General features: G+C 38.4%; 1 protein-coding gene and 1 non-coding gene across 3 annotated transcripts; both read right to left on the bottom strand.

The window, feature by feature from the left end:
* Positions 1-733: 733 nt before the first annotated feature.
* LOC126376023 (cell cycle control protein 50A-like) lies at positions 734-12,473 on the bottom strand. 2 transcript variants are annotated; one of them, XM_050023177.1, is made up of 8 exons: positions 12,311-12,472; positions 11,393-11,729; positions 10,576-10,697; positions 9,077-9,193; positions 7,892-7,968; positions 6,384-6,519; positions 5,159-5,341; positions 734-4,190 (listed from the first exon to the last, which is right to left on the bottom strand). In XM_050023177.1, the coding sequence occupies exons 1-8, from the start codon at positions 12,354-12,356 to the stop codon at positions 3,991-3,993; spliced, it is 1,218 nt and encodes a 405-aa protein (XP_049879134.1). In that variant the 5' UTR covers positions 12,357-12,472; the 3' UTR covers positions 734-3,990. The 2 variants fall into 2 exon arrangements, with proteins under 2 accessions (XP_049879134.1, XP_049879135.1); XM_050023178.1 differs by having other exon boundaries at positions 4,055-4,190; positions 5,118-5,341; positions 12,311-12,473.
* Trnaa-cgc (transfer RNA alanine (anticodon CGC)) lies at positions 5,607-5,678 on the bottom strand. The gene has a single exon. It is a non-coding gene; the product is annotated as a tRNA-Ala (tRNA).
* Positions 12,474-12,628: the final 155 nt, after the last annotated feature.

Here is a 12,628-nt window from a genome sequence, read left to right as displayed (position 1 = left end):
TAGTTATACGTCCCACTGCTGGGCACAGGCCTCCCCTCAATCAACCGGAGGGGATATGCAGCATACTCCACCACGCTGCTCCACTGCGGGTTGGTGAAGGTGTTTTTACGGCTAATAGCCGGGACCAACAGCTTAACGTGCCCTCCGAAGCACGGAATCATTTTACTTTATCAGACAATCAGGTGATTCAAGCCTGAAAAGTCCTTACTAAACAAAGGACAGTCTCACAAAGTGATTTCGACCATGTCCCCATCGGGAATCGAACCCGGACCTCCAGATCGTGAGCCTGACGCTCTAACCACTAGACCACGGAGGCTGTTTATAGGTAGTACATCATCGTTTTAAGCCATTTCCGTATTATAAGACATACCCGGGATAATAAACAGGTAAACGGATTCTGTATTGTTTTGTGTTATTAAGTAACAATTTGACTTTGAAATACAGCCTAAAACTTATACTACAACATAGGTACTTTGAGATAATTTTCTCCGGTACCTTACAGACCGAGGAGGCTACAAAAGTACAAATATTTTTCACCAAGCGACTGTTATGTGAAGGCAGCCACAGAGATTTTTCTACGGAGCGATACAGCGGGATGATCGCCGTTACTTTTAACAACATTCTATCTATTTACTTATTTCTACCGTAAAACCGTATTAACCTATGCGAAAATAAGACAGTATGTGTCGAACCAACTGGCTAGGGGAGATCGGACTAGATTAATGAAACAAAATTTATTTTTCGAATATTTATTTTAGGTAGGTATAAAAATATGTGTAACAATAAAAATGGTCAGAAACTAAAGTCAGTCCCTATTAGACGACCCACTGCCTTGTAATTACGGTCACTTTTACTACTTACTTCAATATACTTACATAATTTACTGTAAGTATAACTTCTAAGCTCGGTGAGGTGTAGGTACTTAGTTCATATTGCGAGAACTTATGTTGTTTTCTGTGTAACTTCGACGATTTGATATTTCGTTTATTTAACAATTATGTTGAATACACGAATTTGACAGAAACGTATTGTCCACCGCAGCTGACAAAGGTACAAAATAGGAATGCAGGCTACTGTGAATTGTGGCATGGGCCTTATTATATTTTATTAATTTATGTGGCTAGTAGGTGGGCTTGTAGGCGGGAAAACTGCATTTGAAACCCCTTGTATGCCGTTTTCATACCTATATAATCTTTGCTCGGATTCCCTATTCGCTAGTCAATCATCATCAGTTTTTCACAAGGTCCGCTTACCTTACCTGAAGATGTGACAGGTCCGGTTTTTTACAAAGGCGTCTGCCTGTCCTTCTGCTTTCCCTTCGCGGGTTGGAAGGTCAGACAGGCAGTCGCTTCTGTAAAAAACCGGACCTGTCAAATCCTCAGGTTGGGTAAGCGGACCTTGTGAATACGGGTCAATGCTAGGGAGATGATGATGATGGATGGCACAAAGCTATCTAACTAAATTACAAACATATCAATTCACTAATGCGAAGTTGAGGCAACAACACTGTACCTTAAGTAAAGATAATAAAGTTGTTAATGATAATACTTGTACATGATGATTTGAGGGTCTGGCTATCTACAGGGTGTTAGTGACATCGTAACGAAAACTTTGAGGGATGATTCAGGCCATGATTCTGAGTTGATATCAAGTGGAATTTTCCGTCGCAAAAGTATGGAATGGAAAATAATTTAAGAAAACACAAAAATTTTCATGAATTTTCCGACAGGAAATTCCACTTAATATCAACTCAGAATCATGGTCTGAATCATCCCCCTCAGTATTTGTTACGGTGTAACTGACACCCATACCTACTTGTATGGCTACCTGTATGTACTGGTGCGGGGTGTAAGTGACATCGTAACGAATACTGAGGGGGCTGATTTAGCTCATTATTCTGAGTTAATATCAAGTGGAATTTTTGATCGCAAAATTATAGAATTGAAAATAATTAAAAAAATAATTAAAAAAATCATGAATTTTGCGACGGAAAATTCCACTTGATTTTAACTCAGAATCATGGCCTGAATCATCCCCCTCAGTATTCGTTACGATGTCACTAACACCCAGTATACATAAATTATGGTTTATACACCTTTTTATGTACAAACGTCGTGTCAGGTTTTACCTTATACGTCTGTCTCTGCATACTTCGACAATACATCGCCTGCATACTATTAAACACAATAGGTATATATTTTTTCATATATTTCTTAATGGTATATTTAATCGAATATAAAATATACACACAGAGAAGAATACAATATCTTCAGCTGAGTTATTTAGAGTTTTACACTTACCAATAACATATCAATTCACTAATGCGTTCATTACATACAAATAAATAATATATATAGAATAGGTTTTTATTAATATATTTAAAATATAAAATATATTTTGCAGTCTTTTTTTGAGATGTGTTGATTAACTACATTAATCAACTTGCTGTAACATTGCCGAAAAGATAAAATTATGAACATAGATTATGGGAGTTTAAATATTACCTTTCTGGATTATAATTACTATAGCTCTCTTAGACTGGACTAGAGCAAATTGGCTGTTTAACAGTAAGGCCTCTGATTTCACTTATATTGTTCTGTTTGTATAAATGCATTATTTCTTTGGTTTTATGTAAATTAACACTTTCAAAGACAGAACGTCTAATGACGTTTCAATTCCAAGGTGTCATACTATTATGAACCATCGATGACACATGGTATCTGCCCGTGAAAGGGTTAAGTTATCTTTTGCATTGTAATTCTAATCTAGGCAATCTAACGTACGTAGCCTATAAATACACAAATAAATGTTTATAAATAGTTTCCAATAAGTGCAAACGTTTAGTTCTTATCTTATTATTTACAAAAATATCAATAAAATAAATTTGCGCAAGTGTAAGTCAACTTAACACTTCCGCGACGTGATTTAATAGCAAGTGGATATAACCGCTTTCTTTTAGTTTATTATTATATTACTGCTGATCTACATACATACATACATAAACTCACGCCCGTAATCCCAAATGGGGTGGGCAGAGCCACAAGTAATCAAAGACAACTTGCAGCCACTGTTGATACGAAGTCCCAAGATGGATATGATGAACCTTATGGTGATAAGGGATCAGCCTATCGCCCATAACATTAGTCCATCATGTTAGAGGACGCAATCCCTCTGTCGGTTTTTACGACATGCCCGGGAAGACAAGCAGCTGAACGTGTTCTATGTTTTTTATTTGCTCCCAGAACAGCATAGAAGTTTCTCCTTTTATATATTTAGATTGCTGCTGATCTCGGCAGACAAAAATATAATATAATAACAATAACTTTTGACAGTTCTGGCTCTATCTCTTTCTTGCTCTAATCGTAAGTAAGTAAAGGACGGCATTATTTTTTTTGTCCTGTCGGACTGAAAGATTTATTTTTGTCCGCCAGAATCGGCAGCAATTTAATGGTGCTAATAATAATAATTCCTGTAGACACTATCTAGTTTTATGTTCACTTATTTGTCATTTTCTTAGTCGAAAAGTATAAAATTTATGGGACACAAGTCAATTTCAGGCACAAATTCAAACAACCCTCTCAAAATTTTACATTAGCCAAAAATACAACAGAATTAAGTTGACAGCAAACGTTAAAGAGGTTGCATACCGATGATGCCTATTTTATTCTTCCGGGTTATTCATTCATTCACTCGTTCATTTTAAAATTAACATCTGTCAATCATCCGTCCCTTTCCTTTTCGGTAAATAAGAAAATGATAGGTATAACTTAAAATAAAATTCGGGGTTGTCTGCAGAAATTAGTGCCACCATCAACTTTCAACTACATCGTCTTTATGAGTTTGAATTCATGTTCGGATTGTAGATAATTGATATCACGTGGTTTCCAGAATTTGGCCCGGTCAATGGCAATAGGCAATAGGAGTGGGTGTACTAAACATCTATGCCTACCCCTTTGGGGATAGAAGCGTGATGCAATGACGTGTGTTATGTTAACTTGTTGGTAGGACTGCACTATCACCAGCACTAGAACCATCGCCGGGCTTCCCGCGGTCTATCAATTGAGATTCAACTGTTGCTTTCTTTTCGTCTTTCTTATCTTCAGCCAGTGGCGCGTTGGCAACTTCCTTGTCTTGAAGTTTTGGTTCGGAGTCCTTTTTCAACCAGGGTAACAGCCGTAGCACTTCCGTCTCTGTAAAATCATAACACTTTTATAATACGACTAACATAACATATATAAACAGGCCGCCATTTGCCATGTACCTAGTTAAGAGTCTTTTGTAATTATTTCTTTTTATTTTGGTGCAATAAAGTATATTTGTATTCGTATAAATAGGCTATATACATCACACTGCTGGGCACTGGCTTCCTGATTTCCTGACTGGGTTATGGAGCAAACTCCGTTACGATGCTCAACTGCGGAAAATACGACTAATACTAATAAAAATACGTATGTAATTTTAAGATTGAACTTAAGCTTATCTTTGAGCAGCAGCTAATGTTACTGTCCCCATATTTAGTTGGCTGAACTTAAGCCGAAAGTTATGGCCTAATTTTAAAGAGATAATTTCAAAACTTGTTTTTCGTTACCACGTTCTAACTGGAGGTATATTTGGAACTATTATTTATTACGATCTACATTAAGGTGGCATGGAAACGGATAGAGGAATATTGTTTAAAAACCGATGAATAGAAAATATCAAACATTGTAAGGACCTTTTTATTATTGCCAATTAAATAACTGGAAACCTAGCTAGTCTAGGTAGTTATAGAAGGTGAAAGTCGTGTCTTGTAAGAAAGTGAAAGAATTGGCCTTTGATAGACAAGAATGGAGAATGCTACACCGACAAGAGCGTGGCTCTTACATCAATGATGAAACAACTACAAACGTATGTAACAATTTACATTCACTTATCACATAAATTTTATTGAAAGTTGAAAACAAGTTACAATTGCTCCGTGAAATATATCCTAGTGGCAAGATACAGCCTGATGACTACCGCGCTGTCCTTAATGAGAAAATCGGCGTAGTGTATTATTTATTATACCATGTCTTTTTGATGGTAGGACTTTTATTCGTTTTATAAATACGCAAGGAGATTTTATTACTTTTACTCACCGCATTTTATTATAGGTTCATCGAACGACACTTATCATTACCTTTTCTCTTGAGCAGCCACCCACACGCGCCAAATAGTACTCCAATAATTATCAAAATTATTCCACTTGTAAGATTGGAGTTTGATGAATTCGTCTTTTCCTCTAATTTTTGTGTTTCGTTAACTGTAACTCTTTGTGCTACGATCACTATTCTCTCTCCAGCATATCGGGAATACGGGTAGTCTGAAAAAGAAGACATACAGGTATTAATTTAGTGTTATAAAATAGTAGGTCTTCTTCTTCTATCGTGTGGGTTGTGAGGTGAATTACTAACCCCATCAGCCCCGGTGTCAGGGTTATTATTGAGTACTTACATCAGTAAGTAGTAACCGGGACCAACGGCTTAACGTGGCTTCCGAAGCACGGATTATCTTATTTTTTGGACAATCAGGTGATAGGCCTGTAATGTCCTAACCAAACTAGGAATCACAAAGTAATTTTTGTGATATGTCCCCACCGGGATTTGAACCCGGGACCTCCGGATTGCGAGCCCAACGCGCAACCACTGTACCATGGAGCCCGTTAAATAAATAATAGGTGACTGACGGTTTTTTTCTAGTTATCTAAGTGGCTCATGATACTCATTTTCTATGTACTTAAATAAATAACTTATAAGGTGGTCTGACACCCTCAAGAAGACGGTGGGCGGCAGCATGCAGAAAGCGCTCCACACAAATAGCTGTATTAAGTGGAAAACCATAACATGTGGTCGCGAGCAGGTGGTCCTCAGCAGTGAGGGAACGACGAAGAAGAAGAAAGTAATTGTATGGAGCATAGCCTACCATAATTAAAACACATAAATAACGGGTTCTTACCGCGTTTGAAATAGGGATATGAGACTCGCGATATTTCGACACTGTTGCAAGTGCCATGATCACGGGAGGACTGATGGGATTGGAGTGGAGTAGGTAGATCCATATCCGTCTACCCTCTTTCTTTGCCGCTTGTTTATGTATTTGATATCGGAATGTTCGGAACCATCTCAACTCGCACAAAACTCACTACAACAAACCGCACTCACTGTGTCCTCCCGTTAATAATATCGGGAGTCTCATATCTCTATTTCAAACGCGGTAAGAACCCGTTATTATGTGTTTTAATTATGATAATAACCGCGTAAACTTAAAACAATGCATACTCTACCAGTTCCAGTGCGGGTTGGTACCGGCGTTTGGGCGACTAGGCTCTATGTTAGCTATAAATGAATGCTTTAAAAAGTACTTACTATATCTAATGCGGATCCTGCATTCCGACCCCTTCAATCCAGTTAAGCCTTTAGTATACGGCTCTTTGGAGCGGTCTAGACGCCAAATGGGTTTGCGAGCTAAGTCGGTCCTCATCCACGCTATGAATCTTTCAGTCTGTAATAAAAGTGTAGGTAATTTCGCTAACATTAATTTAGTATTATCACCTACACTCGACTACAACGAGCTCCGTGGTCCAGTGGTTGAGCTTTAGGCTCACGATCCGGAGGTCCCGGGTTCGAATCCCGGCGGGGTAATATCACAAAAATTACTTTGTGGTCCCTAGTTTGGTTAGGACATTACAGGCTGATCATCTGATTGTCCGAAAGTAAGATGATCCGTGCTTCGGAAGGCACGTTAAGCCGTTGGTCCCGGTTACTACTTACTGATGTAAGTAAGTAATCGTTACATGAGTCATGTCAGGGGCCTCTGGCGGCTCAATAGTAACCCTGACACCAGGGTTGATGAGGTTGGTAATCCACCTCTCAACCCACACGAGAGAAGACCTACACTACACAAACAATCGTGATGGTTTCGATATCGCAGAAGTCGCGTCGCACCGTGAGGAAGATCGTATATAGTAGAATGAGGCACTTTCCAGGCCATATTCCCCAAAAAGAATATAGATGGCTCTAAAGTTGCCTTCGTTTAACCTTCTAATTTCATGGATAGCTAACATTGCATCGTTTATCTTTGTTCTAACAATTCTAATTCTATACAATATCCAAATATCATGCAAGAACAAACAGCCTATACATGTCCCACTGCTGGGCACAGGCCTCCCCGCCATCAACCGGAGAGGGTATGGAGCATACACCACCATGCTGCTCCACTGCGGGTGGAGGTGATTTTACGGCTAATAGCCGGGACCAACGGCTTAGCGTGCCTTCCGAAGTACGGAATCATGCAAAAAATATGTTTAATATGCTTCTGCCATTACATTATATTTTTGAATAATTAAATATTCGAGGAGCTCGGTGGCGCAGCGGTAAACGCGCTCGGTCTGCGATTGTTGAAGTTAAGCAACTTTCGCAAAGGCCGGTCATAGGATGGGTGACCACAAAAAAAGTTTTCATCTCGAATTCCTCCGTGCTTCGGAAGGCACGTGAAGCCGTTGGTCCCGGCTGCATTAGCAGTCGTTAATAACCACCAATCCACACTGGGCCCGCGTGATGGTTTAAGCCCGATCTCCCTATCCATCCATAGGGAAGGCCCGTGCTCCAGCAGTGGGGACGTTAATGGGCTGATGATGATGATGAATGAAATATACGCGAGCAATGAGAGAATAGGTCACGTTAAAGTTACACAGAGTCATCTATATATTTTATTTGGGAACGCGGCTAGGAAATGTCCCTCATTAAATAACCATAAATTCTAATTAACTCATTAAAAGGTGATACGCTAGCAGTTTATCGCGTAATGTAGTTAAAAAAGTAAGTAGGTAAATGCAATATAATTTTTGTATGAAGCAAGATAGTGTTGTACTTACCTCGAAACCTTTATTTGTACTCTGAAGCTCCCAAATGTTTTTCGTCCAATTTTTTGGCTTCGAGAAATTCTGGAAAGCTAAACAAAAAATGGATATGTTGGTACACTGTTGGTCAAAATATTGAATTAAATTATTTATTTCTTTTATTTATAAAAAAAGGTACACCAACAGCTTATATAATAAAACAAAAAATATATATAATGCATGCATGTGCTGGATCTTTATATTATACGTAATATGCTCATATAAAACAAATATAAATAGTATCGTCCCACTTCCGGGCACAAGCCTTTGACGATCAACCGGAGGGGCTATGGAGCATACTCCACCGCGCTGCTCCACTGCGGGTTGGTGGAGGTACTTTTAATGGCTAATCGCCGGCAAACGGCTTACCCGCACGCGGCACGAAATCATTTTACTTTTCGGACAATTAAGAGATTCAAGACTACAATCTCAATCAAATCAAATATACTTTATTGGATACAAACAAAACATACAAACATTTAGCAACAGTAAAATGGGCGGCCTTGTTGCTCTAAAGCAATTTCTTCCAGGCAACCACTACCAGGAATCAGCCAGATAAAAAAACAAATGAAAAACATGTCCTTACCAAACAAAGGACAGTCTCACAAAATACGAGGTAAGTGTAATAGTTAATGTCAATTTATCGTTAAAGAATAATTATAGGTAGGTACCTACTACTTTCATAACTAGGATGAAATTTTAGCTGACGACAATAATTTTAACGCTTAAAATAAATTGGTTAAGGTATATTTAAACAGGAAAACATTGTACCGATATTAGGTAGAGTTCGAGGTCGGGAACTATTATTATTAGCATGCAAGAAGGATATTATGGAAGAATATTATACATTATTACGATATGGTTGTATGAGAATGACGTAAAAGAATCACGTGTTATACCGAGTCGACTTGATTTATCAAGTCGTTCGTTTTTTTCGGCTAAGCATTGCGTTGAAGCAATTACATCTTGACTAGGCCGTCAGTAAAATAATCTCACGTTTATATCTCCATTTGGAGTAGTCAGAGACGCAACGCCTGATGAACTAAGTACACATGATTCACCGTTTTTCGTTAGATCAACGTGATAGGTAGTTCGCTATATCGCCGTCTATAAAGATGGATAGCCAACTGTGTCGGTAATGGGTTAAATGTTAAGGGATACCTGTTTGTAAATCGTCCTTTGGGGGAGGATTTCTGAAGCCTTCCTTCTCACTGTCCAATAAAAGTCCGGTGTACAACATTGGTAGGGGGTTTTTCCCGCACGTGATCGAGTATTCATCTGAAAGTACATAACATAATTTAAAATAATAATATAATCTTCAAAGTAATTATGTTTTTTATAATCCATGTAATGAAAGGTCCTGTGTGGTGCAATGTCTAGACACCTTGACCAGTAAACTAGAAGTCTCGGGTTCTAAATTTACTCGCGAAGGATACATTTCTTCACCAACCCGCATTTAAGCAGCACGGTGAAGAAAGTCTCTCTGTACTCAACAAGTTAAATGCCTAAAGGTTGGTTCTTTTATGTTTATACAGCTCTAGATATCCGCCCGTGATTTTGAAGTAAGCTCCCGACTTTAGTTTCCAATAGGGGTAGTCAGACGTATGGGGTTCCGTTATCGCGGCAAGTCCATCTCTGGAAACCTGCGGGATCTCACGGAAACCGCACCGCGCGCGGCCCGAATCGTATCGAGGGCTTCAACTTTTAACCGTGTTAGGTTTGATTTTTATCACAATATTTTATTGATATTTGAGTAAAACAATTTATTTTACTAGCAACACTGTCTTAGAAAAATAGATTACTTGCGTTAGGTCGGTTGCTCGGAGAGCCAGTCGGTTCTACTCTACAGAGCGGTCCGAGAAGGTTGTGAAAAAGTCTTGGTCGATTGAATTATACCTCTATAAACTGGTGATAATCTGTGTTTCCTTTCTCCCCTCTGAAGTTGGTTTCATTTTATTTTACAACCAATAGACGTAGCGAATGCTATCCACGGCAGATAGACGTCGTACGGATATAATACGCGACCCGTGAGGCGCGGAATCCGTGCCGCGAGGGCTGGTACTGTATAAATGTTTTCTATCTCCCTGTCTAAATGCCCATAACCCTGACATCAGGGTTGATGGGTTTGGTAATTCACCTCACAACCCACACGATAGAAGAAGAGAATGCCCATCGTTGGGTATCAATCTATCTACTTGAAAAGACACTATCATGTTTATAATATTTGTTTGGAAGTACAGATAATAAGTGACAGGTTTCGTCGGAGGTAGGTTGTGACTGTGGAGTTTACTACCTTTCACGCCATCAAAGAGACACGAGTCGCGGCCCGACACGATGTCTGGAGATATCATAAAGGAAATGCACTCAAACTTCTCACGCCTAAAGTAACCAGCTTAAGCTACCCATTAGATATAGGTATTAAGATTTAAGATCACTAATAATCTCATTGTTAATAAGAGTTTAGTAGTGAGTACTACAGGTATTATAGACATGAACAGTGTGGCCTTCTGATACAGGTGTTTCTCACTTAATAGAGGGTCATAACAACTAGATATTGCGACAATGTACCAATATTGTTAAAAAATATTTTTCATTTTGTATATATGGCAAGTACCACGCACAGCACCACACAGCAGCTCGACTATTTTTGAGATATTCACCTGTAAACATGGCGTCGGCAATAGCCCCGCATGGTGCTATCGGCTTGCCTTCGTTATACGCATACGGCTCGCATGCTTCTGATACGTTCGGCGACAGAACACCGTTCAACTGCAAGTCGTCCCTACGCAAAAACAAAACATAACGCATACCATAAGCTCACGGCTACATTCCCAACTGGGGTAGTCAGAGGTATGGTAAATTTAGTGTTAGGTGGTGAAAACAAAAATGCTAATTGCACTTCATCCATTAAAAAACTATTAGGAACTTTGAGAATAAATTGTAAAAAAATATTTAAAGCCATACATACATACATAAACTCACGCCTGTTTCCCACCGGGGTAATCAGAGACTATAGAATTCCATTTGCTTCGATCCTGACACACTTCTCTTGCTTCCTCCACATTCGTCAATCGCTTCATACACGCACGCCGGTTCAGAGTAGATCATATTAAACCTTTTCTAAGCCATAAGACAAAAAAAGAGTATATAACATGCCCACATAATAAACACTTTTTTTGTCTTCGTGGATTAATCCCATATTAATTATTGGGATATGCAGAGTAAGTAATGTAACCATGTAAACATGCATCATTTCATGAGAGTTTACATGAACATGCCTCATCAAATCACATCAACCAGAGGGCATAATTTATTAAAAGATGGTAGAGGTTATATTATAAAAAGAAATGAGTCCATGTTACAATAATAAAAAAATGCTAAGGAGTAACTTGTGATCAGTCAGTATATCTAGCATAAAGATAGACCAGTCCTGATTTAAAAAAATACTTAGATAAAATATTTGATTTATAAACATACCTTGATGAAAAGTAATTCTGTTCCTTTGCAATTGACGATTGATTGAAGTCGGGTAGTTCATATAACACGACTAAGTCGCCTTCCCAATCTTTTGTTATACCAAAATATTCAATACAAGTACAAGTATCGTTTGTATGTTCTATGTACTCATGGCATACTCTGTCATTATCATCTGTACAGTTAGTGTAGCTTATCGATTCTATGTTTTCATATTTGAATGATTGTTTAGTTACCTCATTATTATTATTACTTGGAACTTCACATACGAGGATAATACCAACTACCACAAGCAAACCCGCTACTACCAACCAGATCAAAAACCATTGTTTAGAAATTTCTGAAACAGGAAAACATTTATAGAAATAGAAATACATGTTATACATTTGATAATATTCACCATTAAGCAGAATATAACCACCGGAATACTTTCTAATAAACTGATATAGCATCACACCTGTATCCCGAACGAGTAGGCAGAGGTAGCCAACCAGCCATGTCGCCAGCTATGTTCAAGTCCTAAGTAATAGGGGGCGAGCCTATGGCCATTAACTGGACACAAATACTAATAACCATGTGATATCAAAAATCTATGATACAAACAAGAATTCAAGTAATATCGAATTCAGAGGTCAAATTGATAATTTATATTAAATTTATTATCATATCATCCTTAACAAGTGTCCTGTTCTGCTCCACCTAAGAGCCTTGCAATTTATATACCTGCCTTCCGGCTTCAATATAATTTCAACATTTGGTATATAATCTACCTGGTGGATGCCTTACATGCAGTTTCACATTCAAGTGAATAATAGTGAGTATAGATTCCTGCCTTGCTACACAGTATTATAGTGAAATAATAATTCGCCCTTAATACTTGCTACAATAGTAGCAAGTACAATAGTATAAGTAATAACTTACTACGGCAATATTCGGTGAAGGCTGTATTTTTAATCCACGTACACATATTTGCTCCTAAGTGTTCACTTTTCTATGAAATAGAATTCAAGAATAATGCATCGCATGCTTTGCGTTTTCAAAACAGTATTCTGCAAAGAGCAAAGCAAAGATGTGCAGAGCCTGTTTTGACAAATTGAGTCCGGTTAATGTACATCCACGTAATGTACGATGCGATATTCCGAATACATAACAATGTACTCGGAATACGTACGTGTACAATCCATGGTCGGGAAATATTGGCTGCGAATTAGCAGTCCGTACACTAATTGCACATCCCTG

The sequence above is a fragment of the Pectinophora gossypiella genome, chromosome 20, assembly GCF_024362695.1.
Source record: "Pectinophora gossypiella chromosome 20, ilPecGoss1.1, whole genome shotgun sequence".
NCBI classification, from domain to species: Eukaryota; Metazoa; Arthropoda; class Insecta; order Lepidoptera; family Gelechiidae; genus Pectinophora; species Pectinophora gossypiella.
This window is presented reverse-complemented; position numbering and strand designations above follow the sequence as displayed.

Coding starts and splice junctions, on each gene's coding strand:
- LOC126376023 (XM_050023177.1), bottom strand. CDS start 12,356: ATGTGTACGTGGATTAAAAATACAGCCTTCACCGAATATTGCCGTA. Junction 11,730..12,310: donor CTTCACCGAATATTGCCGTA/GTAAGTTATTAC, acceptor TTCCTGTTTCAG/AAATTTCTAAACAATGGTTT. Junction 5,342..6,383: donor CAGGATCCGCATTAGATATA/GTAAGTACTTTT, acceptor CTTCTTTTTCAG/ACTACCCGTATTCCCGATAT.